This window comes from Corvus kubaryi, unplaced genomic scaffold (genome assembly GCF_017639235.1).
Source record: "Corvus kubaryi isolate FWS band 111438036 unplaced genomic scaffold, C.kubaryi_AGA036_p1.0 37395, whole genome shotgun sequence".
Classification (NCBI taxonomy): Eukaryota; Metazoa; Chordata; class Aves; order Passeriformes; family Corvidae; genus Corvus; species Corvus kubaryi.
Genome location: NW_024581134.1, coordinates 2842606 through 2870605, shown reverse-complemented (window position 1 = coordinate 2870605; position 28000 = coordinate 2842606). Strand labels below are relative to the sequence as shown.

The following is a 28000-nucleotide window of genomic DNA, read 5'->3' as shown; positions in this document are numbered from 1 at the left end:
ATAACCCAACTTAACTACAGCTCCAAACCTGGCAGCTCTGTTTCCTCAATGCTGGATCAAGCAATTGATGATCTGTGCTATTTCCAGACCCAGCCCAGGGAACAGAAGGGAAGCAGATCACCTCTGTTGGGAGGAATTTCTGTACTGATTTAAGCTTATCATTAACAAGGTTCAAAAATCTTTGTTGTTCCAAATATATATGCTAGAAGAGTTGGGTGGTTTTCACAGCAAAGTGTGTACATGTATAAAGATTGTTACAAGTGAAGGCATCTCGATCCTCACATATTCCCACCACTGTTGGTCAAAACCAAAATCCCAACATACTTCATAATGTGTCCTACAGTTAGCTTTTCTTTTGTTTGTCAGAGGATGTATTTCCTGACATAATGAGGCAGGCCACTTATCAAAATGACAACACAGACATTAGAGAGAACATACAACAAATTCTCATTATTTACTACAAATATATAAACTGAAATGAAAGCAAATTGAATAACTTGACTACATGAAAATTATGAAACAGTTTGTATTTTATACACAGCGTATGTACACTGGTTTTGGAAATGTGGGTTTTATCCATGCAAATTTAATACAAAACACTATTTACAAAAAGAAATAACAGTAAGAGCATTTTTTGAAAGAAACATGTATGTTGGAAGCTCCAGCAATAATGGAAATCCTAAAAAAAGGCTTAATACAGTATAGTACAAGTAGACAATATTCAAAAGTGTGAAAGATGCACTTTACAAGAACATGAAATGTGAAATCAATTGAAATGCACTATCAAAAAGTTTTGCAAGTATATACACAATTTGAGCATCTATTTTTAATGATCACTCTCCATCTGTGCCCTCAGAACTACTTCTGCCACATCCTGCACACATTTACATATTGACCATTTGGTTACATTGCATCTTCTGAGTTTTATAACGACAAGTTACAAAATAAAGTAACTGAATACCAACTGAATGATAATTGTAAAGCAATCACATTTTCATTGTTCTAGACATTACATCATAGTAAAAAGTATACACATTACTCCCAATGTATTCCACCAATGCACCCTTTTTCACTACATCTGTGTATGCTCCTCCTGGGAATCTCAGCCTTGCTTTGCTGCTGGTGCCAACAGCCAAGAACAGCTGCAGCCAGGAAATCCCATGGCTGCAGGAATGCTCCATGTAACACATCCCTTCAGCAAACACAACTGCATCAACATCTGCATGTGAAGACACAGTCTTGCACAACTTCAGAATACATATTAATACTGAACAGTTACTGCAAGTTCCTGTGCCAGCTATGGCACAACCAAACCCTACGCAAATACAGTAATTTTGGAAATAGTTCACTGGTTCACTCATTTTAAAATTAAACAAAGCAAAAAAATACCCTTGTGGCATTCCCAAATATGCTCTATTTTACAATCTGCCTTCATAAAACTATGATGGAAACAGTTATGTTTGCCTTACTTCACACAACTTTGAATGAAGTGAGGAAACCCTCCTTAGTGCCAAGAATTTACTTTAAATGACTGACTTTATGTTGTAACTGAGTTACAAAACTCTGGAGGGAAATTCTGGTCTCACTGAAGTCTTACAATGATAGACTCATTTAGGTTGGAAAAGACTGAACTGATCAAGTTCAACCACAAATTTAACACTGCCAAAATCAAAATTTTTTCACAACAATTAAATTTGCTATCAGTCTGAGCTATTCTTGTCCTTTAGAATTTGCTGAGATACTAGAGTAACCATGGAAAAAAGTTTTGGTTTTTGCTTGTTTTAAGATTAGGACTCTAAAATGTAAAAAACGCTCTGAAAATAGTTTTTTGAAAATATAACTGGCTATATATAATTTGAACTAAAAATGATTGATTACATGTCATTTTATGATAACTGGTGGTCCTTCCCTAGAAACTGATCAGGTACCTTGCAGCAATTTCACTGCCCATTGCCTCTCATGCTGAAAAAAAATGGTCAAACCCAATGAGGGAACAAACACTTCATATAACCACAATTTTATGATAATATGTTGCCAAAATTGTACAATGTGAAACACTTAAAGACAAATAAAGCAAAGGGCTTTTTATTATGTAACAAACACAGGAGCCAGAACTGCTCCTGTGCAGCGGCAAGTTTAAACTAAAATTCAATTAATCACATATATTCTCTATTTAACCAGTGAAGATCAGCAGGATTTTTCTTCACAGGAAGAAAATTTATCTTCGTATTTTACAAAACAAACCTGTACCGTAACATTCCTCATTAAGAATACAGTTCACCTTTTCCTCTCTCTGTAAATGAATTAATTACACACAACCCAGTGTGTTGCACATGGAACAAACCCAGTAATGCTGTTTTCATTCTCTCATGGAAGTGCACGAGGGCCACATGAACCTGTTCAGAGCCATGGTGCAATTTTCAATCAGGAAAGGTCTGTAGTTCCCAGAGCAAAAGCTTCCTCTGCTTTACTACATCATTCACTGCTGGTGAAAGTTAAATATTGGTAAACATCTATTATTGATTACTCTCAAAGTTATCACTCAGTGTTTTTGTTCAGGTTGCAGCATCTCTTTAAGAGCCAGGAGGTGTTTCTGTCAGCAGTTGTCATGCACAGACAATGGCACAAAACCAGGGGATCACAAGTGGCACATGCCAGGTTCCCTGCCCAGGGCTGGGCACGGGCAGTGCTCTCTGCACCACCAGCCACTCTTCCTGCAGCACTGGAACACAGCTACCCAAACCAAAGATGACAAATTCCTTGTTGTTCTAAGCTCTACTGAAAGATCCACGCACTCAAGGATCCACGTCCCTCAGCGACAAAACACGTCCTTCTTTCTCTGCTAAGACTAAAGGCTTTTCCTGGTGAAGCGATTCAACACGAAATCAGCTCAGAGCACTCTCTGCTTGGACAACTATACTTTGCCTTTCCCATTCCTGGTCTTAATGACATTTTTTTAATTCCAAATTTGTTTATGTTGGAGTGTGTTTTTGCTTTTGCTTTTCAAGTAGAGATCCTCCAAAAGAAACACAGACATTAGCCTGACTTGGTGAGGAAGAAGTGACATTTGATTTACCAATACCAAATCACATCTCCTATCTGCAGAAGTGCTAAAAACTCCCACAGGTTGCTGTCAGTTGAAACCAGTGGAATCAGCCTTTCAAACAAACATTTAAGGAACCAGCAGAAGGAAGAACTGCCAGACCTTCGTCCTTCTCTTCAGTACCAACATAACACATAGAAGTTCCGTTTTAGTGAAAACACATGTCTTCATTTTTGTTTGGATTTGGCTACAGATTTATGTCAAAATCTGAGGAAACTGTCACTAAATGATATGATATTTGAAATAAAGTTTTTAGTGCAGTAAAAAACTAGTGGTCCTCGCCTACAATTTTATTGAGATCATACAGCTTCCCACCTCACCACAACGTAATTTTTCCTACCATCTCAATACTGTATTTGGCTTATCAGAAAGTTTTTATTAAATGAATCCATGTAACATTTTGCAACTTCATCTGACTTACCAGAGATCACTGTTTTAGTCAAAAATCTGACACTAAAGTTTGCTAGTGTCAAACAAGTTTAAGCCATGTTTGCTATGGTCTCCAGCTCAGGTGTTCCACAAATCAAAAAGGCGAGAACTTACTGAAGTCGTGGCTACAACTTGCCTTGACTTCAGTAAGGCCAGGATTTTTTAAAAAAGAAATTCTTATGATTCATGTCAGTTATTTATTGTTTCAAATCAATTGCTCCCTATTTTATGCTCATAGTTCTTGGTTAGACTTTGGAAGGCCTCCAGATACAGGGGTCTAGATGGTTTCTGCATCCCCAGCACTGCCCCAGTGGGCACACTGGATTAGGAGTGTTGGAGAACAGATGTGACGCATTTCCGAGATACTCTGTGGGAAGGCACCACACTTCACAACAATTATTTTACTGTCACTGCTTTAAGACCTCACCATATCTGGGACATTATTGCTCAAGTGAAAGATCAGTCATGTGTGACATGCTGCATCCAGTGACATAAAACAGAAAAAATACACGAGGACAGAAGCTCAGCCACTACGCTGATTCACTCTGTAATTTACAGTTCATGCCACATTATTGCAGTTAACTCTTAAGTTCATTAGGAAAACTTAATGCAGCTTCCTAAAGCTTTTAATGTTAACTTTTCTTCATGTCGTAAAGTGAAAACTGACGAAGTGCAACAAGAACTGAGCAGGACTCTGTTTTTAAGAATCCTATCAGCTATACCAGTACTAAGTGATGGCATCACATCCTAAACAAAATGAGAAAAGGGTATCTCAAACATTGCAAATGTTTGAAGCAGGGATTCTGGAATCACAATAGTTCACCAATGCCACTGGAACCATTTCTTAAAAAATTAAAGAAGAAGGAGGAAAGTGGCCCAGAGTTACCCAACAACAAAAATGCACTAGATCTGAGAATGCACAAAAAGTAAGATGTTGGGAATCAAAAGGAAAGGGAAAAGGCAGCAGAGTATGCAGATTCTTGTACAGAGGAGACACAATATTTCCACAGGCTGCTTGGAAATGAAAACTTAAAATTCAAATCTTTTTAGCATCATATTTGAAATTGCTCTTAAAGAAATCACAGTGGGTACAAGCCAATGTTAGGAAGGCTTTAGATAATGATTATTATTATTATTTGTAAAAGCAGTTAGAGATGTGAGAGAGATTCATCCAAGCACTGTGGATCATTTCTCAGACTACTCCTAAGAGTAGCTGAAGGCTTTAATCTTTGCCATAGTAAAAGGGAAGCCTTGGAAGAATCGTGATTATCTGTCCCCATAAGCAAGAAGGTAGCCACAATAATTTCCAAGGAATGTCAAAGCAAGACTGTTGCTAGCATGTCTGTGGGAAGAACTTCAGAGTACTAAAACCAACCAACCAAACAATATTTTAGTAGTTTTCAGTTTAAAATGAGTACATAAGTTTCATACCCAGTTTTCAACTTACTAAGAAGACCTTAAAAATCCCTAACTGGTAAGCAGCTGCCATGCTACATTAAGGGAATTCTTAATGTTTACACTGTGATATAACTCAATAAAATTAGTTCAAAAAGGAAAGAAGTTATTTTAAGATCAGAAAATGTATTTAAATATGACAATGAAATAGCAGTGGAGACCAGTTTTCAGATAACTGACAATTTATAATTAGCACTTGCATGGCTAACACTGAACTAAAACTTTGCTCTGGTAGTAGCAACAACAGTGACATGAAAGACAAGGATTTATTCTTTTTGAATGGCTGGGTCCTTCAAATATAGCAGGCAAGCATTTTGCTTAGTGAATTATAACTTTTTCATTAGTTTTTACATGACTTTTCAGATAATGCCTTTAATGAAAACAGAGATTGAAGTTGTTAAAATAACCATTAAGAAGAGATATAAAAACCAATTAGAGATAGATTTGAAATACGATATTTCAAATGTCAAAGCAATCCAGTTTCCTTAAACACATATTTACCTAACCTAAGATTTATATCTAGGACTTTGCAAATTAATTTATACACCAGCCTCTCCATAAGCTGTATTTTAAGACAACACTATATGAACAATAGAGGATTTTAACTATTACATATACACCAACTTGCTTCAATGGATTTAAAAATAAGTTTTTAAAACTTATCATCAGAAAAAAGTTATTTTTCCTGTCAGCTATTGCCTATAAGTACTACAGTAGAAGGAATACACAATACTCCTCCCCTCATTCTTTTATGAATTATATTATATGGGGTCTTGATCAATTGGAAAGAGCAGAACCAAATTTTGTCACATGCTTGGCAAACACATCCCTCAACTGAAAATAACTTAGCCTGAAATAGAAAATCTGTGGCAGTCAAAATGTTTTTTTAATGGAGCTACCTAGTCATGAAAAACAAATTAATACAAACAGATCTACTACCAAAATGATGAAATTATTTGCAATTTGTTTAGAGAACTCAACTGTGTATGGTTTCAAAATGTTCTCAAAACACCAAGATTTTGTGCAGAAACAAACAAATACATAAACTCAGAAGTTTCAAAAAACCACCACAGTGGAAATTTCTTTTCTTCACATTTATCAATCAATCTAATGTCTCAGCACAGTGACATTTGTACAAACTGACCTGTGTGCTAATGCCACACTCAAGTAAATTACACAACAAATCCTGCAAACACTAAAAAGAGAAAACACTGATACTTCCCAACTAAATTATGGATATACCTGTTGTAAAAATGTAATGTGAGATCAGGAGCAATATTACACAAAATCCTGAACATCACAGCGTAAACCTGAGATTTTGGCAGTTTTATCAAAATGTCCTAAATTACTCTGTATGAATCACTAGTCCTCATGTCTTATTCATCATGTGTATTTGTTTGTCCCAAACAAAGAAAAGTAGACAACTTTTTTTTTGTCCAACAATACATTAAACCAAAAGTAATTAGGTATTATCAAATTAAATATCATAAATAAAAAGTATTTACAGTATTTTCTAATTATTAGACAACAAATAACCAATTAAATTGTGCAACAAACTTAAAACACCCAACGTCAAAAAAGTGAAGTATTACTTAAATCTTCACATACTGATTTTACAAAAAAACTATTAAAATATTAAAAAATTTCCATTTTATCTATTTTAAACAAAGAAATTTCAAAAATGTTTAAGACTATTAAGAGTTATCAATTACACAGGCACTTCACATGTAAACAATCTACAGTACAACTGAAAAAAAATATTTGGCACCAACCTAGAAGACCGGAAAAACTCAATAAACTGTGTCCTTTTCCCATTGTATCCTGTTCTGTGTAATCACCATACACTCACACTCAATACTGGCAATGTTAGAAGTGCGTAAGTTACAATCAGGAGTGCAAAAAACAAAGAATGCAAATATTAAGCTTTCAGAGAGTGAAAAGGGATTACAAGTGATCAGTTGCTCATGTTTTTACCATCATACCATCGCTACATTTTTGTATTATCTTTAAATCAAATGATTGACTTGAAAAATTAAAGTGACGCGGGGAGTGTGCTTTGTACTTTCCAAAGTAATTCAAACAACATTTCCAACATAAAAAAAAGAAATCCAGCATTTAACTCTAACACTGAGATGTTAAATGGCAGCTTTTAACCTAACTAGAAAGAGAACCTGATGCTACCACATTCTCTTTGTACATCCAATTACAAGAGAAAAAAAAAGAATAGTTATGTTCTTTTAACTGTGAACTGACTCCAAGGTTTTCACACACAGCTCCAAAGTAAGGCTCTCTACAGCATCTGGACAGATTTCAGTTTTTGATGGCTTGGGTGTTCCCATGTGGGAGGCTGAACTGCCTCAGAGCAATCCATATCAACAGAGCAAATGGGAAGTTGTCTAGCTGCCAAGAAGTCACGTCACATGGAAGAAAGCTGAGATACTTTCAATGCAGGCAACTCAAGCAGAGCTTGAACTGTGAGGCCAACCTTCACCAGACCCCTTTCCTCCAGAATGTGATGGGGCAAGCAAAGTCTCTCCTGCAAAAAAAACATAGGACATTTAACCAGTTCCATGCCTTTGTCCCCAGGGTGGGTAACAAACACATTCTCTGAAGCCACACGTGTCATGAAGACACTTGCAGAGAAAACACCTTTGTCCTTAAATGTCACAGGTGGTTCTCTACAGTAACAGAATGGGCAGAAACCTGTTATAGTAACTATCTGTTTAAAGTGTCAAACTATGACAACATCAGAAGATACATAAGAGACTGCTAAATTCATAAAGTAAAGGACTTTCTTTTCATAAGCAGATAAGAAAAACAAGTTGATGGGTGCTGTTGGCTCAGTGGCCTTCTTCCCCCTTCCCCTATTTTGTAGGCTTAGTACCAATTTTTCCCTTGGGATAATTTAGAAGTGCTGATAGACTCAATAATGAACCATTCTCCAAGAAAGTAATCATTCAGTCTCAAAATGGAGCACAAGCTGGACAATTTTCCCAACTTCCAGCTGGTGTTACAAGTAATTCACGAGGTAAATCTCAGCATCTCTAGCTTCTGAATGGCCTGTGGCTCCACACTAGACAGAAGCTATGGCAGAGCAGTAAACCAGGTTCTAAATCAATGAACTAATTTTCTTCTTGCACTGAAATAGATCAAGGGAATTTTGTGTCTCATAATATGCAGGAAATGATTGAATTTTCAGGTTTTTTCCCCTCATAAAAGGAGGTAAGAGGATAAACTTAAGCAACAGAAGCATAAGTAATGAACAGCAACTACAGCCATGCTAAAAAAGATAGCAAATCATTCAGGCTACAGACTTCTGTAATTGCAGCATATTTCCTAGACAGACTGAATTCATGCCAAAGCAAGTAGCTAAACTCAAGACTTTCAAATAATAGAACATCACCCTCTCAAGTCCCTTCCTTTGTTTAGATGACAATTCATTTTACAAGGAGGTCAGAGTTATTTTTACTATAAAGAACTGACTAGAAACCCATAAAGTAGCTTCCTCAGATTCACCCTATAAGCCTGAAATGGAATTTCTCTTCATATCTTCAAGATCTCTGGTCAGTGTCATAATCACTACTGCTCCCTGAATAAAGCTCCTCTAAACCCCCAACATCAGTATTTGCTGACGTTTTCAGTGGTTATTAATAAATCAATAAAGCAATTAGTGTACCTGTGGAACGCCCAATTTTTTACAAGCATCAAGGAAGTTTTCAACATTTCTTCGGCACTTTGCCATGCTGAGTTTAGGCTGTGAAGACAGGATATCAGATCTTCATCAGACATTCATGAAGGACTGTATATTTCTGATGTAAATTCACTTACAGTTACTAAAACACAAGACACGTTCTATGAGGACTCAGTATGAGGAAAACAGCTCTTAAACTAAACTTCTGAGCCTTTTATAATGCACCTTCCAGAAAAACTGAAGTGAATAATGTAGCAAATTAATATGGTAAACCTGAGTCACAGTGTTTTAGTATTGAAATTCAAAAGCTTGTTTTCATGCAAGATGTACCAAAAAATGAGATAAATGACTTATGCCTTACCACTGCTGGCGATGGGACATGAATGCTGGCAACAGAACGTGGCCTTATGTGATTGGCTAAATGGCAAAGAACCACCCCATCCATCAACGCTGCTCCAATGTCATCTGGCAAAATTACCTTCAACCTGGATTCAAGATTCTAGGAAAAGGGCCATAGGTAAGTTACTCTCAACATCAGGTAATTTTTCATTTTAAATCCAGGGTATTTGAAAGCACGCAGAAGTTTAAAAGGAACATTTTAATACTAAATTGAAGTATATGTAATAAACTTACACTTTACTCAGTATAAACATCCTTTTCTCCTTATTGGCCCCATGTTCCCTTTGTTTGTATTGTTAGGTTTTTCTTGGGCGTATGTTATTTTATTGTTTGGAGTTTTTTAAATGACACAACAACATACACTGAGAAAGACATTCTGCCAACAATGACCACAATACACAGCTCTCAAGACCCTATGAGAGTGACCCTCCTGTTATGAGCAGTGACCCTACACTGCTCATAACAGCAAAGCACAGAATTTAAGGACAGAAGTGCTGTGCTGAATATGTCATTAGTGCTTAGTGGGCAGAATCTGTGAGTTGAAACCATACAGGATTTAATGAGAAGGAGGAAAAGACAAAGAAGGGAACACAACTGTGGGAAAGGCTATTTCACTTGTACAGATGACAATTAAGCTGAGGTGGCCAAGGGCCACACTTGTGTTGTTACAGAGAAGGCAAACAATGATTTTTCCCACCCCAACAACAAGACTTTACTGCTCAGGAAGTGAACCAGACAAAACAAACATTCTTCATAGAAGTCACACCATAAATTAGCACTGCCCTGAACAGCAGAGCAGCTATGATTCAATTAACTCTAACTCTTAAATGCCTTGAAAACACAACTACACAAAAGCCAGTTTACTGGAAATCTGAAATGTAGATCCCATTCAGGATTATGTAACTTATAGCAACTTTCTACACTCAAAAAGCATTTGGCTATTTATAAAACAATAATCATTCTTCTTCAGATCTCAGGTCAAACCATAGCAAACACAAGCAGACATTGTCTCCCTTAGAAAATTTAACACCTCAGAAAAAAAAAAATAATTTCACTTTGTTTTCTAGAAAGAAAAAAACCTCGACTACTTCTCAGTTGGTATTTTCATTGGACCCAAACTAGTACCAGTGTAGCCTGTTATATGAAATTCCTTAGGAAGAAATACCACTACAGAGATGCCCTTGTACAACTGCAACAATTTGGAGGCCTTTAAAACAAAGGTTTACATTGTGGTACAGAGCAAACTAAATGCACTGCAGCCATACAGTGAATAAAGGTACCTACATTGCGAAGCTGTCTGATTTGTTCCCTTTCTTCCCTTAAATGTTCCATTTTCCTCCTCATAGTAAATCCAGGATCCACTGCACCGTAGTCCTGGCGTGAGGCACGGCTGAAAGCTATCAAACATGAGGGAAGTCAGATCAAAAACATTCAAAAACTGAAGATCTATAACTAAGGTTAAAAACAGGAAAAAAATGCAGAACTTTTAAGAACAAATATATTTAAGCTTCCTGCTATAAAAGATGCTGCCTATGAAACATCTTTCAAATAAAATGCAGAGATCATCTTACTTAAGTGTAAATGGATAATTGGATAATTGGAAAATATCTAGAGACAGAACTAACTTCAATACTGAAGTATCAGTTTGGGACACACAACTCCATTTGCACTTCTTCAAGAATCTCAATCTAGCTTTGAAAGTATTTTCATGTGTTTTACTTCTAATCAAGTATAAAGTCTTTAAGCCATCAAACCTCAAGAACAATTGTATAGTGTTTCCCTGTTCTTTGAAAGTGACTAAGTATGCCGAAAATAAAGGAGTGGGGAAAAAACCCTTAACAAACAAACAAACAAACCAACCAAATCACTCTACAACTTGAGGAGCTTCCAATTATTTGTTTGCCAAAGCTGCTGTGTACGCCTTTCCCAGTACTATCCAGTGATAAGTAAATTGAGTGAACTGCAGTACTGTGACATGTGCTATGCTTACTGCCTCTAGCAGCCTGGGAAATAAACACACTATGTTAGAGAACAGCAGCTTACCTGACCTTGGTTTGAGACCAAACGGACCATGAGTGTTACTATCTGTTCTTTCATAGTCCTGTTAAAAGAGATGAAGTCAATTTTCTTCCACTCATTAAAAGAAATAACTTTTGTTCCCATCAAGATACTGTTTAAATTATTCTTGCCTAGAGTCCTTCTGCTTAACTGTAAAATGGTCTTTTGAAGAGGACAATATAAAATAAATTGAATGAACGTAACCCTACTACATACAGATAAAATTGTCATAATGAGAAAGACAAGCAGCACCAGATTATTTAAAATCTATTGCAAAATATTTCAAACTACTGCAACCATTCTGTGAACAGAGTTTAAGCCAGCTGTAAGCAGATTCAAATATTCTCCCAATGCTTAGATTCAAAATCTACTTCCAACTATGAAGACTAGGTTTTTCTCATTTCACCATCTAAAAAGAGAAATGCACTCAATATTTTGGTATGTACATGAGATATCTTTGTTTCAACTCGTTTCACTGTATTCTGGGACATGTTTTAATTCTGCTCTCTCAGGCTCCTTATTGACATGAGGTGGAAATGTTAATAATATTTGCTTTATTTCAAGCTAAGCAGGGCAGTGCTCTCACAGCAAGACTCCATGGATGACACCCCTGAATGAAGCTGGAAGGCTGCACCACAAAGGTGACACCCAGGATTGAGAAGGATGAAACTCCTTGAGAAGTGTCAGCACCTTTGGGCTCCCATATGGAACCGTATGCATGGGTGATGTATAAAGTACTAAACCACAAGCTTCAAATCTCTCAGTGACTATGTGCCCTGAAGAAGAGTCTTCCTTAGGAAGGCTTATCAAATATGGCAAATCTGATTTTTGTTTCATTAGTATTTTCATCAGGAAAGGTAATGGAGACAGAGAAATGCACCTTTCCTCACACCAGTCAAAAAGAAGAACTCTAGGGGAGATCAGAGTTACAAAGGTAAAACAAGCTGTAACATCTGTCTCTCATTCTGGTTTTGTATTTTTATTATGATGAAGTAGTTCTAATTTTAATTTCCAAGGAAACTAACAACTTTGTATCTGCATGAAAAACCTGGTGACAGCAATGAACACAAAGAAATGTTTGTTGAATGAAAAACAAACCCACAAACTTGTACCTCAGACGACACAGGAGACTGTGGGGACACATTAGTATTATCACTGTCTTGCTAAAAAGAAATCAAAGAGATGAAATTATAAAAATGAAAATGATGATTTAACAAGAAACATGAAATTATGAAATACACAAGACATGTAACATTTGTCAAGTATGCTACAAACTGGCAGCAACTAAATTTTGAAATATGTAAGGCAAGGAGCCACTATCTGCTGTTTACATCAAATATTAGTTTTACATCACCTCTGCTTGATAGGTGAATTAACTTTGCTCTTACCAAAGCAAGCAAATGTCCTACTGTTCCCCAGCAGGCAATCATGAGCTTTTTTTTTTTTTTTTTTTTTTTCAAATAAAGGAGAATAATAGTGGTTTCTGCTATGGCTTTGGAATGCAAAGTTAATTTGTTCAAAAAAGACAAGTGAATAAAATTATTTCTTAATATTTCACACAATTTCTACATCTCACCTCATCATTTTCATTTCCACTTGAACTCTTTCTGGAAGACTTATACTGCAAAACACACACAATTATTACTTTAAAATGAAAGCATGGTTTTCATTTGAACTAAATGGCTTGCTTTCACTCAGATGTTACTTATTACTGATGGAGCTGCTGAGAACAAAAGCCATGTTACAGAAACAAAGGAGCAAGAAAGAAACAACATTAAAGAACACGACATTTCTAGGCTAGTCAAGATTTTCATCAGTTGAAGGGATAAGAGCATTTTAAAACTGAATACTTTTATAATGTCAGCTCTGCATGTGACAGCTGATCCAAGCGAAAACATCTTAACAATTGCTAACATGAAGCTCTGTTTCTTAGGAAAAATTATGCAACCTGTGAAAGCTAGTTTTATAATATGTTTTTTATGTGACTAAGATTGCTTACATTTTAAGAGACTGACTTGACATTGTAAAAAATTAAATTGAAAAAGATTAAGGTTGCCTTTAAAACTTCAAAGTCTAACCACATCCTTTTACATATTTAAGACAATGCTTTTCCCACAGGTCTGTGTGATTTGTTGTGTGTTGCCTTCATCACTGTCCCACTTCCCTGATTATGCTAAAAGTGTAGGAAATTAAGGAGGAATTGAAGGAAAAAATTTACAGAAGTGGTATTTAAAAAAAATAAATGTATTTCATTGTCCACAGAGCAAGTGTACAAAAAGGAGGAAAAGCCCCATGCAGATAGAATTAAAAGGACCATGACTACAAAAGTCTAAGTTTGTTGAGTGCATATGACCAGGCCACTCATCCTCATGATGTGACACTCAATGCGGGCTAAGCAAGACACCAACTGCATTGTCACTGCTTTCTCTCAACAGCAGTGGTACCTATTTTTTTTCCCAGCTTGCCATGGAAGACAGCCTCTGTTTCAGTGGTTTATTGCCTTGTTTTTGAAAATGAAACTGTGTATATTTTGTTACTGGTATAGACTGTTTAATTCACTTTGGAGACCCATCTATAGCTGTATGTAATGTGATTTCAGGCATCTGCTTCCATCACAGAGCTCACTACTGACTGGCATTTAAAGCCGTGCTGGTAAACTATGAGGAGCCACTTCTGTATTGGTAGCACAGCTCTTTAGCCAGTCAAACACCTGAATTCTGTTTTACTTAGAAGTTTCTCTCTCTCTTCAAATTCCACAGTAAAAAAAAAAAAAATAATTTCAGGATGAAAACCCTGGAAAGAGAATACAACTCCATTATCTCTTCAGGGAAAAAAAAAGCTTTCTGTAATCACAACAATGTATCTGAGCTGTATGGCATGCTCTGTTCTCCCAAGAATTTAATTTCTTTGAAGTTTCCTGGCATTTCACAAATATGTTCGATGGCAAAGACCCAAGAAACTAATTTCATAAGTGACCAATTTAATTTTAACTCAACCCAGCACTGCTCAGAACTCTCCTATTACTCTACATAGCCCAAAATAAATGTTACCCAGAACTTCCCGTGTTCTGCAGAAAGCAGATACTGGCACCTGCTGACTGAGGGTGTACACTACAGCAGCAACAGAACACAGACAAAATTTCCCTTCTGAAATGCAAACTAATGCCATAAGACCCAAAATGCATAAATCATTCCTAGAACCCTGCTGCAAAGAAAAGGCAACGTGTATTTTCTTTGCACTAAAATTAAGTAAATAAATAATTAAACAAAATCCCACCAATAGATGGTGAAGGACCAATGACAAGATTAGGTTTTGGTTTTGCCAGAAAACAACAATGAATTACTTTCTTTTATTTAAAGGATAAACAAAATCTTTGATCAATTTTTTCTTCTTGATTGTCCAGCACTCTCAAATCATCCTAAATACATAAATATATATATTTTTTAATCAAAAGAGTCAAATCAAAAATTATGTTACATGCAAATTTAAAAGCATCATGACCTTTGAGGATTTACCTTTACTTAATTTTATAGTCTCTTCTCTCTTATTTTAAAAAAAAGTGTCACTCACCCTCACTCCCTCCATTACCTTGAAATACTCTTTTCTAATTTGTTTACTTCTCCTTCTTTCTTCATTCTGCCAGATTACTGGCTGTGTTTCTGGCCAATGCTGCTCATCCATTGAATCCTTCTGGTTTTCCAGTGGCTATAATGGTCAGAAATACTTCTATGTAAAATGTAAATATAACTCTTGTGCATTAGCACAAATTATGAAGAACTACAGTTGTTAATTATTTGCCTGTCTCAATCTAGCTTTATGACCTGAAAGTTTAACAGTCTTAATGGTGATTCTGGTAGAAACCACTTATTTCTGTTCAAATCCTAAAATGTATTTCAGAGAAGAAAAAGAATCTATGAAATAATTCTTCAGAAAATAACAGTTTTCTGCATTGAGACCAGTTGTGCAGGTAGGTGAGGAATCCACCAAAGGCTGCCAGAAATACACGAGTTTCAAATGTGGTTAGCCACTAGCACATCTAATTTCTCACTATGAATAATCATCACACAGAGAAAGGATGGCTGTAACAAAATCAGTTTGAGTATTTGTTGGCTGTTCCTATCTAAAAGATTATACACCCCAAGAAGCTGTAAGAGAAACCTCTCTTTTAAAGTACTGTATTATGCAATATATACTGAGGAGACAGCTAAAGTAGACTGATTCTTAAATAATAATAAATATATATGACTGTCTGCTTGACGAAAACTGAAAGCAGACAATCTGGATGGACTGTTTCCTAAATGTACCACAACTAGAACATGAGGGCATTTAAAGCAGTTGCAGATAACTAATAGATAAAAATAATAAAAAAGTACTCTCTACAGTTTAACTTGAAATTTTATCATATCATGCAAGCTTCTCATTGAGGGATGGAAAATGAAAGCCTACATACTCCAATCCATCTAGAAGTTGCATCTAAAAACCAAACTGAACATTATAGTGAGGCAGTAGCTTTATATGGAAAGATACACTAAAACCAAGAAAGTAAAACTTATGCCTCACTAGTTTCAAGACCTTAAAGATGGTACCATATGCTATTAAAACAAAAGGGCTCCATTACAAACAAGTCAAATTATCTTGAGGCATAAGATCTTCAAAGACCTTACATTTTCCACCACAATTAAGACACCTTCAAGAACTACGTGTATAAGCAACCATATGAATGTATTACAAGTTTTCTGCCATAGAGACAAAACCAAGGAAACACCACCACCACCACTCAAATATAAAGGCACTACATTTACATTTGAATATTTACCTGCCAGCTGTATGGGGACACTGGGGAATTCACTTCATTTGTTGAGACACTAAAAAGTGAGATGAAAGGCATTATGAAGCATACTATTTTTTTGTGTACTTTAAAACAAAGTACTTGAAAATATAAAAAAAGTCAACACTTAAAAAGTGGCTTCTCCACAGCACTACAGTATTTTTTAGCCATCGGTATATGGAGGTCACAATGTGGTTTAAAAGTATGACTACTTAACTGAAATCATATTTGACTCTCCTTTACCATAACTTGACAATGGGTCTTCCACCCCCCAGTACTTTATTTAGAAAAAGCTTCTCTTGAAGGTTTAAAGTTTGTTTTGGTTTTACGTCTCAGAACTGCCTGTTTCATTAACAAACAAGGAAAAGGCAAATTTAACTTTTCCTGCATTACCCTATAATAAAAACGCCTAACAGAGCTGTACACTTGAGTAGGTGGCAGCAACTCAAAGAGAAGAACCTGCGGTAAGTGAGCAAAGCCTGGAAGGTTCCAAGGAACAGCTAACAGCATGATTCACACAACCACAGGACACGTGTGCAGCCAGCTCTGCAAAACCACAGGTACCAATGAGAGAGGAGACAGCCAAAGTAAGATGTATCACACTGAAGCAGCTGTACTGGGTCAAGATGCTCCCCTGAGGTGTAGCTGAACTGCAGAAAGCCATTCCCACCCCACTGCGGTTTGGACATTTCCCAATTCCCTAAAGACAAGGCTTTGGGTATTTTTGATTATTGATGGTTTCTGGGTTTTTTTTTTTTTTTTTTGCTTTGTATTGTATGTGGGGGTTGTACTTTTTTTTTTTAAATTCAAAGAAAAAGCCTAAGTACAGCTCCTGCAGACAGTGGATTCCTCAGTTACACATGCTCCTCAAACAATAAAGGTTTTGTAGGCTGAACTCCCAGTAACACTTTTCCAACAGCTCCTGAGAGCACAAAAGGACTGCCAGGGAGGAAAATCTAGATGCTTAAGCACAGCTCCAGTGCCACCTTGTGTAACACAGAATCTAAAATACCTGCACAACACAATCTCCTACGGGAAGAGGTACAACCTTCCACACTGGAATTGGAGGTCTAAAACATAAATGAATTGCTGCCATAATCAGCACCATAATCAGACCTACAAATTTGTTTCTGGATTACATCAATTTTCCTAAATACTCAGAAGAATGGCTATTTTTTTTTCAATCTGAAAGAAAGAAGCTCAAGAATAGACTACTCTTGTAGCTGCAATTTCACCATGAGCTAAAAGCATTATGACAGAAGATGGCAGTAGTGACACAATAAACAAAAATGAAGCTAATAAAATATTGAAAGCTGTGATACATTTAAGTGTAACAATACCATTTTTCAGATTCCATTGGCTGCTTTGGCCTGTTCCTTGTGTTTACTGAAACTGAATGATTAAGAAGCCTAGAACGAAAAAAACAGGTATTTAAAACAATTTTCTTACAGTATGTCACTTTCACTGCATCACATTTCCTGTAAATAAACAAGTTTTGAACATTAAGTGGCATCTTCCATAAAACTAAAATGTGTGTGTACACATACGAAATCCAAGCCCATTCCTGCCTCCATTTGAATTAACAGTATCATTTCCAGCTCTTGAAGTATTTCAAGTTAGCAAAACTTGGTGATAATTCAAACCAAAATGAAGTCTCCTCTTATTTTTCTCCCTAAATAGATACTATTTCAGCTGATCTCACACCTGTGTAAAGTCATGCTGCTCTCAACACAAAAGACCCACTGTTCACTAAAATTAGAAGATGAAAGATAGTCAACTTAAAGCAGACCAGAAAGGATAGGGACAGACCAAGCACAGGAAAGTCAGTCAGTAACAGATGCGAAGATGTAAGAAACACTGCAAGTGCAAAGGAATTGAAGAGAAAAAGGAGGGGTGGAAAATGGAGAAACACAGCCTAAGAAGTAAAAGAAAAGTTTAATGCAGAAGTGAACCAATGGAAATTCCATTTTTCTAAATGGTAAACAGTCAGAAAAGCCTAAACTCAACGAGATTCAGAAATGTGTTTTCATCTGGAGCAAACACATATCATGTGTGAGTGCACAGGAAGAGGATATAAGCTATTATGGATGTTTTAAGTGTTAAAAATAACAAATCAATCAGTAACACTTAAAACTGTTTTTAAGTAAGCATCACATTGAACTTAAGTGACAAATTCTGAACTCTTGAAGGTAGCAATATTACATTTTGACAGTGACTTCATGCACAGAAGTGTGATGGAAGTGTATTTACACAGAATTAAATATAGAATTAGAATGTATTAAGAATCAGAACACAACCAACTCTTCAATGGAAGAAAGTAAAACAGTAGTCACCTTTTAATACTTCATTACTATTCCACAGTGCAGCACAGTCATTAACTTTAAATGACTGATGATTTTTCAATCAAACTTCTCTGATTACGGTGATAACTTTGAACTCAGTTATCTCATTTGCAGTATAAACCCCTCATTGTGTGACCCTCAGTTTAATGGGATTATGAGAAGTTAAGCCTGTAAACCTGTAAGTGTCTGTAAAAGTTTAAGCCTGTAAAAGTTAAGCCTGTAAATGTCGGCTGCACTCAGTCTGTAGCATCTGCTTCCTATATTTTGTGTTCAGAAACTTAGCTTTGAGGGTGCATTACAGACTTAATTTATACTACAGCCTGAAAAATGTGTAACCAAAAAAAAATATTCAGAGCATGGGTCATCAAACCAGAATCTCATGCTATTTTAAAGTCATTACCTTTTACAGAGACTCCCCATTTAAACTAGCTTAGTCTTAACTGAAAGCAATGAGAAATTCAGAGAGACTTTGTAGCAAGCGATGACTACAATTAAAAAAAAATTATACTCAGTTTGATGCAACACTTGCACCAAAACTGACACTATAGTATAAATGCAATGATTGTATATAATAAAGGCTATTCCTTCTTGAAACTTATTATATGAAATGCAAGGAAAAACTATTCAAGCTAATTCTAACATATATATACATACACTTTTCAGGTATACTGTTTCTGTGCAACACGTATATAATTAATGACTGAGTTTATCATGAACTAAAAATATTTAAACAAAGTGTATTTTTATACTTTCTAAAACAGAGCCAGTAATTTTTGAAACTTCCTGTTTAAAAACTGAAGAATACTGATGGGGAAGTAACAGCAAGTTCAGTATCTGACACGTTGCTAAGCTCAGTTACAGAAATCTCAATTTCCTGCGGAATAACGAACTTGAAAGCTTTTAACTAAAGAAAATAGTGAAGAAAACTAATCTGAATTTACTAAATTGCAGAAAATCGGCAAAATAATTTGTTCAGTTTGAAGGGGGTCTGGGGCAATCACTGCAGGCATGTTAATTACTGTCTTTCAAGAAATACAATGCAAAGCAGAGTATATAAAATCAAAGTAGAAGTAGCTCAGGTTCAGAAGTTACATGATGTTGATGGTCCAACAATTTCAGCAACTGTTGCCATTCCTACTATCATTCATTAAATCCAAAACTTTTATTGTACAGGTCAATTATTGTGCCATATACTGAGTGAACTAAGAACTTGCACAGGACATCTGTTCCAGAACTGCAGTCAATTTCCTGCTCATGAGTCTTACAGATCACACCAATTCAGTTGTTACAGATGTAGCATAACAATTAATCCTCTGAAAGGGTTCTAAAACTCACACAAATTTTAAAATCTAAATTAATCAACACCACATATTTATATATATTTGACATATATTTACATACTAAACACAAAATGAACATAGTGACTCATTTTTCTACTTCTATATTATGCAAGCACAACATCTGCACTGAAGTGCTTGACCAGATGAGAGAAAAAGGCAATGACAAAACCAAGTATGATATTGGAAAATATTTTCTCAGGTTTCAGGATTTGAAGAGTGGAATCTCTTCCCAGCCACTTACACTTTCACATTTTGTGCAAACATAACAACGATTAATGGACACAGATGAAGTGAACAATGGTAGTGTTACTTAAGGTTAGCTATCCTCAAGTTTAGGCAAGCAAGTACTACCTTGAGTCTCTAAAGTGTAAAAAGACACTAGAAATCTTGTGCAGTGAGACAAAGATGATTTATTTTCAATTCATTCCAGAGCAGTCCACTGACTTCACATCTGTCTCTGCTTTGTGATTGAAGTTGTGCTCTTCTGGATTTAGACAGTTTTAGGAAATCACTGCTGCCAAGTAAGAACCCAGACTTAATTTTGATGCAAATTCAAACAGGCTCATTTGGAACCAATGAAAATTATTTAATCTAAACGACTCTGCTGCCTTTTGAAAAAGACAAGGAGTATCCAGACTAAGTTACAGAGCTTCAATTTATAAGGTAACAAAGTTTGAAATCATTCAACACCTACATGTTCGAGTATTGTCTACACTATATTCAAGTTTCATGTTACTGGTGAGGTCTGCATGTTACAAATACTTCCACCATGGGTCAAATGCAAAACAAATTATCTCTGGTCATGCTAACTTGAAAATGATCACTTTAAAACCAAAGTATCAAACAAACAACACAAAACCACCAAACAAACAAAACCCAAAAAAACCAGAAGCACCACTTTGCCTGAGGCACCGTATCTGAGGTTGTACACTTAAAGAAAAATAGAAGGTTTTAGGTTTGGACTCAAAGTGTTCTTCGGAGAATTGCCTAACTAAGTATTTTTCTTAATTAGTATTTCATCCTAAAGAACAAGCAATGTATTGGAAGCTATTTTTGATAACAAACATCTTAGGGTAGCTCAGCCAATCCCTTGAACTCTGTTTTTGTTTTAGAAATGGCCAAGAGCATTTCTTTTGTCCACATTTTAACTCTGGAAATCTGAAGCTCTACAAACACTTTATACCTTGATGCACGTCCTGCCGCCCTGGTCCTCTGGAAGAGTTTCTCACTGAATGAAGTTCTATAGCTTAGTGGCCTTCGTCTGTATTCACATTTCATGCACACCAAAGCCAAAGACGGAGGAAGGAAGCAGGATAGGTTGATGGGAGAGGACAGGGAAGTCATTAGCATAGCAAGCAAAAGGAAAGGAGACTGCATAATATTACAAAAACATACACTGAACAAACAGAAATGTGATTAGTAAGGAATTATTTTGTGATGCTTAACTTCCCTGAGGATTCTCTTTACTGATTGAACATATATTCTACAAATAAGCATAGAAATATCTTCACTAAATACTAAATATTATTCTTATTGCTGATTAAAAAAACCCACGGATTCAAAATCAGGGCTACATTTTCTATCAGAGGAGATTTTGAGCTCATGTACCTAAAGATACATAAACAAACTTTAAAATCTAAATGCTAAACTAAGAAGTAAAACTTAAGAACTATTAAGATTGCATAACCTGCATAATTCAAGACAAAGCAGAACAATTAGCAAGATCACTGCAGTAAGACACAACAACGTATGACAAGTAAAATTCAAGTTGCAGTACTTCAGAAGAGGAGTGGCTTGGTATTTCAAATGATTAGATAACCAGGAAATATGTAATCAAACAAGACCCCCATGGAGCATAAATAACCATCATATAAAAACCTAATATAAGAAAAAACACCCTCATTCTCTCTTCAGTAATACGAGAAAATTATGCATTCTTGGTCTTATTTGCAGTACTTTTGATACTAAGAATACACTAGCATTAAGATTTCATTCTTATTTTTCCCTTTCCTGTGAACAACAACTAATTCTTGAAAGCAGAGCATGGAGTTCTAAGAAAAACCTATTTTATCTTCCACACATGCACACTACTGTTACTGTTTAACTAATATAAAATGCTGGTGAATTTTTAAGACCCTGCAAATCATAGTATTGTGATCTCAGTTTCTCTGAGGGCTTCACATGTATTTCAACCATCTTGAAAATAAAGCAGGAGAGTCTCATAATTATACAGAAATTTGAAAGAAAAAAATACTATATTAAGTTGGTATGAACTTATATCTATTACTGTGGGATACTGAATGAGTGTTAGGAAGTATTTTAGTTAATGAACTACTATTAACTACAACTTTCACCTCTCAGAAGAGCTTACTCTCGAAGTACCTTACAGCATTTGCCTGCTGGGTAAAGGAACAGTACACAAACTGTTCCTACCCCAGCCTGGCCATACCCTATGTGACTCCAGGTATTCCTTCCTGTTCTTCATTTTACACAGTTGTTAACTTGTTCTGTTACATTCCTTTAATCTGCTGCTTGTTCCTTGGCTCCTTTTCAAGAATTGTTCTGTTGAGATGCCCATAATGAAGCAGAGAAAGGCAGGCAGTTGAAATGATTTATTTTTATACACAGATAATGTCATTTGACAGAATAATGTTCAAACAAATTTCCCCTTAGTCCGCAGGATATTGACTGAAGGAAGTGCCACCTAAATTAGTTTGTGTCTGAATAAAAATAACCAGTCACAAACAAACTGTATGCAGGTTGTGTAATTCAGACAAGAAACACAAGACAGGTATCCTGACAGAGTCTGTCACTTCACTCTTTAGCAGCTGGACAAAACTGTTCTCAAAATAAGGTGTCAAAAGCTTTTGGGTATAAGAGAGGTTAAAGAATAAATTAATTGTAACAAAAGTTATTGTTATACCTGTGTTTTTGTTCTTGCTGCAACAACTGAGCTGCTATTTTTCTCAAGTCAGTCACTTCTTTGAGTTCCTCATCATCTTCAGCCAGCAGCTGCTCTTTCTGGAGTCTGAAAAATTAAACATTAGTGACCTACCTGACTTCAGTGAAGCAAGACTCAGAAACGGCTCATTATGGCAATAACTAAGCAGTGCTTCCTAGAAACACATTCTCTGTCCAAGAGAAGCACTCAGTGTTCAATCTGAGAACTGCTTCCTCCATATGCAAGGAGCTAAAAAAACCCTTGCTTTCACCCCTGCCACTACTAGTAAAACCTACTCAAAAAAGATGAAGATTTACCTTTTTTCATCTCGCCAGTCCTCATTTTGTTCTATTTTCTGGGATTTCTCAGGATGTTTACCCCGTTCCTTAAACAAAACAAATGTTAGAATTGAATTAGGGGGGAAAAAAAGAAAAAAAATCAAGGCTACTGAACAGTTTTTCTTTTGTCAATCTCTGGTACCTTGACATAGGACAGCAGTGGGCCAATCTGTGCATCTCCCTGCTCAGGAAGAGCTCCCTCCTCTGCACTGGGATCAATGTAGTCATACGCCTCCTGGTCTAGTGAGGATTTATGAAGAGGAGAGATATTGAACAGTTCTCTCGACCGATGTCAGATAAAGATAAAATGTAGAAATTGTACCTTCTTAAGCTAGAAATAATCTTTTTCCCCCCTTTCTTTCTAGCCTTGTCTGTTTATGACTATTATGTTATTTTATGAAATGATGAAAATACAATACCAACACATGATCCTGTGATTTTGTGCCATTTTTTACATTAGATTACCTAGGCAAAGTATCTGTTACCTAAAATGACAAATGCACAACTGGTATTACCTTTCTGTGGATCAAGTTTACTTCCCATTACGTGATTGTCATTCCTTAATGTCTGTTCCCTTGTTGACTCTGATACCTGGGAGTGAAGGCTGATTGTATCATCATCAGATGGCTGCAAAGACACTCACATTTAGTACAGAACTGACATGGAAATGATATTATTATATGATTTCCTAATAAATCTTACTGATTGGGATATCAATATATTCCAGTCATATCATATTGATTAGAATTGACCTTAACCAGAAAAGTTAAAGAAATACATAAACAATCTGTGTCTGATATGGCAGTCTAATGGTTTAAACTCAACTGTGCAGATACTGAAAGGATATTAAATGCAACTTACTGAGGTATTTCTCAAATGATACAAAATACAAAGGAAAAAATTCTAAAGATCTACAAATTAAAAATTCAACAGTGAAAAAATACTCACTTCTGTAGTGGACAACCTTTTATCCCCATTATCACTTCCAATGCCAGAGTCTGGTCCATGATTTTTATTGGGATAAAAGTCCTCCATGCTACATTAAGAAAAACAACACATTAAAAACCCACACAAGAATTAAAGAAACAGTAGTTTCACTTTCCTAAAATAAAACAAACGTCCTTTTCAAAGTATGTTCTCTACACTCAAAAACCCCACTACTCACCTGTCTGTGAGTGGCTGGGAGGGGATTCGTTTACCTAATGATGGAAGATCCAAAGAATCTGGTTTTTTATCTATTCTGAGGCACGCCTGAATACTGAGGAATTTAAATATATGTACTTTGCCCTTTAAACATATCTGTTGGGAAACAAATGAACAAAAAGTCTTAATTACACAGCATGGTCCCTGAGAATATACCCCAAGAAATACCTTCTGCACTGCATTTGCAGCCAAAACACCCCAAAAGGAGAAATACAAGAAATACACGTTAAAAAAATGAAAACTTGATTGGTATAAATTAGAACAGCTTCCTCTAAGATCCTAATACAAATTTCTGTATTTGTGTGCTTTAATACTAACCTGTGCTGGTGGTATCTGCATTGGATTGTTATCCAAAACTATAACTTGTAAGTGACGTAACTTTCTGTAACAAATTGGAATTTCTGTAATTTTATTACAAGAAAAATCCAGCTTTACCAAGGGAAGGTCTCCTAATTCTGCATTTGGGGAAAAGAAGAAAACAAAAAAAGAATCAGTTATCTTCTTAACACTTCACCTAATTTGCCTACATCAATGGGGAGAAGATGAGTAGCTCACCATCTGGCAACATATGGAGATTATTTCTTCTAATGTTCAATTCTCTAAGTGACTGCAATTTTCCTATTTGCTGGGGAAGAACTTGAAGTTCATTACAGCTAATATCCTAAGAAAGATATAATTAATAAATCAACTGAACATCTTAAGTGAAATTACACAAAGGAATACTGCGGTCAAAACTATTATAAAGCATACTATTAAAAGAAATCCCAACTACCTTGGATTTTCCACAGAGAAGATGAACCATAACAGATCTTGCGGATTTTTAAAGTATTTAGTGATTCATGTTCCAGAAATACAATTCAAGAAGTTAAATCAATGAATGATAAAATACTGGGTTTTGAAACTAACTCTGCAGCCTAGGAATCAGGCATTCCTGGTATAGTTCCTGTATCTGTCAAAAACTTCTTGTGCTATTGCTGGAAATTGACTGGCATTCTGCCCTCTTCTAAAAATTCTTTTTCCTTAATAAACCTTGAACCAACCCATAAAACTAAAAAAAGTACAGACAGCAATAGCAGGCTCACCAGCTTTTTGGATACAAGCACTAGAGGGTGACAAAACTGCATCAAGTGAACAAAGACTACAGCTATTTCTGACACTAATTTAGTATTAATTTATGTAGACCAGAGTGATTAAACAATCATATAGAGTCTTTCTAGCCTTCTTATGTTCTAAACAGGTATATCACAGGTACTGGAATGAAACTCTCTCTACTATGTCCTTAATCATCATTGAGCATGCATTCTGGGTTTGATAACCTTGAAAAATAAACCGAAAATACCAATAAAACACAGTAGCTGAATTTAAATTTTGTAGTTCTATATTTAAAGAAATATTAATAATTTATTATACTGAAAATACACTGCTTATAAGTTTACTTAGTACAAAGATTCACAGTTGTATTTACCAACTCCATTAGATCTCTCAACTTTCCAATTTCTTCTGGAATGGAGACCAGCTTGTTATTACTGACAACCAGAACTTTCAGTGGCAGATCAAACAGGTATTTTGGCAATGTTGACAAAAGATTTCGACTTGAAAGAAAGAAAAAGGGACAAGCAAGACTAGATTATAATCTCTTTTTTAGCTCTCAGGGAGTCTGAGATGAATATTGTACAACTTTTCTCCCATCCCAGATTACTTTCTCCACCTATTACAATTTCATCTACAATCTCCACCACAATTTCCTTATCAGATACAGCCTATCTCAGGTATGTGAATTTTAGATCCCCATTTTACTTGATGAAATGAGTATGTACTAGGACAGAATCTAATACCAAAATGTACAGAGAAATGTGTTAAAAGAAATAATGTTTGACACTTGCTTTTATCCTGCTGATACCTTCAGAAGTACCACCTGATGTGATAGTCTGCCAAACCAGAACATTATATAAGGCCATTGCTTCTCATGTCATGTTGTTGTGTCTCTCCTGAGCCAACACAAAAAGCCCTAAACATTTATTTATTTTGCTGAGCAACAGTCTGGAAAGTAAGTCTTAATTAAAATATATTTCTTCTGTGTATATCATTTTCCAGCTGCATGCATGTGTACCTGCTATGAAATACATTCTTACCCACTACTGGATTTAAATCTATATTGAAAAAGCTATCCACATTGATGGACTTCCACTGCCAGAAATACATAAAATGTTTCTAATAAGGTACATTTTAAAAAGTCATTGGAAAACAAGCTTGTTCAGATATGGTATGAAATGAAAGCAATTCCTTTCACATATAAAAGTAAAAAAATTAAAATCAGTAATTGCTGTTGATTTAGGTAGAGCTCGCTCTATTTTTGACCAAAAAAACCTTTTAAGTCCTCAGACTACATTAAGAAAAATACAGAAGTTTTAGTGCTTAATTGATATGTATTCAGAGCATTGTTCTCAATCTACAAATCTTGGGGGTTTTTAATATTTTCTCCACGACTACAGTTTACAGAACTGCAAAATCAACAAAAACATACTCTTGCAAATTACACCATAAAATGACTAGAACCTTTTCACAGTCTCTCTATAAAAGCAACGGATTTATTCTGTAAAATTTAAAGTGGACAATACAAATAAATTCTGTATATAGGTGTGCATTAAGTCTCTTTTTATGTTGCATTTCAGGCAGATATGCCAGGCTTTTTTGGTTGATGGTATGAGAAGCAAAAACACAATGTGCAAGTAAGCTTTTCTTGAACTGACTATAAAAGAGTGCCAATGAAGCAGTCATTCATGTCGCTTACATGGATTTCCTCTGGTTTTTCAGGTTTTGGGTTTTTTTAGGAGCTGCCTGCTTTACTAGGAAATGCACAATACGATTCTTCCACCATCTGAATCCCAAATTAGAATCTGAGATCGTGTGGTTTTCTTCTGTAACAAAGCATCTGAGCTAGGAAGGAAGGATTTTAGCCTGCTCTCCAATACTACAGCCCACACATTCCTGCGCTGTGAAAAGTCTTTGGATAGGAGCACAGAAATGAGGACAAAGCACAGTTTGGCAAAGGATGATCAGGAGAGTCAACTCTTGAAAGAAGAGTTAGAACTATACAGCATTTCTGTGTAAAGAAATGTATTCAGCACCTCAAACACCATCAAAAGAGAAATGGGCTGCTGCTGAAGAAAGGCCATATTTCTTTCAGAAAATTTTGCAGTTTTGTATCATATTAATCCTCTTTAAAAGTGCCACAGAGCACATTACTCATGAATTAGCACTAGAAGAACTGATATTTGCAGATTTTGAGACAGAGTAGGTTTTGGGGATTTAAATAGCTCTTAACTGAGAAAACTGTTTTGGATTTGATGCAGCCAATATCAGAAACAAGGAATATCGTGGAAAACAGGGTCAGGAGAGTTTTTTAGATTCTCTCTCCTGCCAGAGCTCATATCCATCTTCTGTTCTTGTGAGAAAATCCAACCATATGTTTTCCAAGTTTAAAAAGAGCAGTACAGCAGTGGATGCAAATAATGTGCAAAATGAGCCAGAGTAATTTACCCTCCTGATGGCAGCAAATTTTCATACCTGTAGTTTCTGAACACTGTCTGTCTACATAACATCAGAAACAAAGAAAACTGCAAACACAATGACCTGATGAAGCAAAATTCCAACTCTCCAATGAGATACATTATATAAAGACCAAAACCGACCACCATTACTCACCTAATGTTAAGGTAGGTAAGCATTTGCAGGTTTTTAATAGATTCTGGAATGGATTTGATGCAGTTGTGATACAAATTTAAAGTTTCCAGTGGCGCAAAAAGCCAGACATCAGGAGGAATTTCAGTAAATCTGTTCTTTGAAAGATCTAGAAGCAAATGGGGAAAAAAA

At 35.8% G+C, this 28000-nt stretch overlaps 1 protein-coding gene across 1 annotated transcript; it reads right to left on the bottom strand.

The window, feature by feature from the left end:
* Positions 1 to 435: 435 nt before the first annotated feature.
* Positions 436 to 28000, bottom strand: LRCH2 (leucine rich repeats and calponin homology domain containing 2). The gene is made up of 21 exons (XM_042039828.1): positions 27833 to 28000; positions 25593 to 25719; positions 24683 to 24788; positions 24446 to 24582; positions 24090 to 24223; positions 23873 to 23960; positions 23440 to 23551; positions 23067 to 23164; positions 22904 to 22971; positions 22569 to 22673; positions 20829 to 20906; positions 17304 to 17372; positions 15952 to 16000; positions 14724 to 14840; positions 12712 to 12756; positions 12248 to 12298; positions 11121 to 11178; positions 10362 to 10474; positions 9040 to 9177; positions 8664 to 8741; positions 436 to 7523 (listed from the first exon to the last, which is right to left on the bottom strand). The coding sequence occupies exons 1-21, from the start codon at positions 27853 to 27855 to the stop codon at positions 7404 to 7406; spliced, it is 1914 nt and encodes a 637-aa protein (XP_041895762.1). The 5' UTR covers positions 27856 to 28000; the 3' UTR covers positions 436 to 7403.

Excerpts from the sequence above, each read along its gene's own strand:
- LRCH2 (XM_042039828.1), bottom strand. The coding sequence starts at position 27,855 with ATGCTTACCTACCTTAACATTAG. Across the intron at positions 23,961-24,089 it reads TCCCAGCCACTCACAGACAG|CATGGAGGACTTTTATCCCA; the intron begins GTGAGTAGTGGG and ends TTCTTAATGTAG. Across the intron at positions 16,001-17,303 it reads CCAATGGAATCTGAAAAATG|TGTCTCAACAAATGAAGTGA; the intron begins GTATTGTTACAC and ends CTCACTTTTTAG.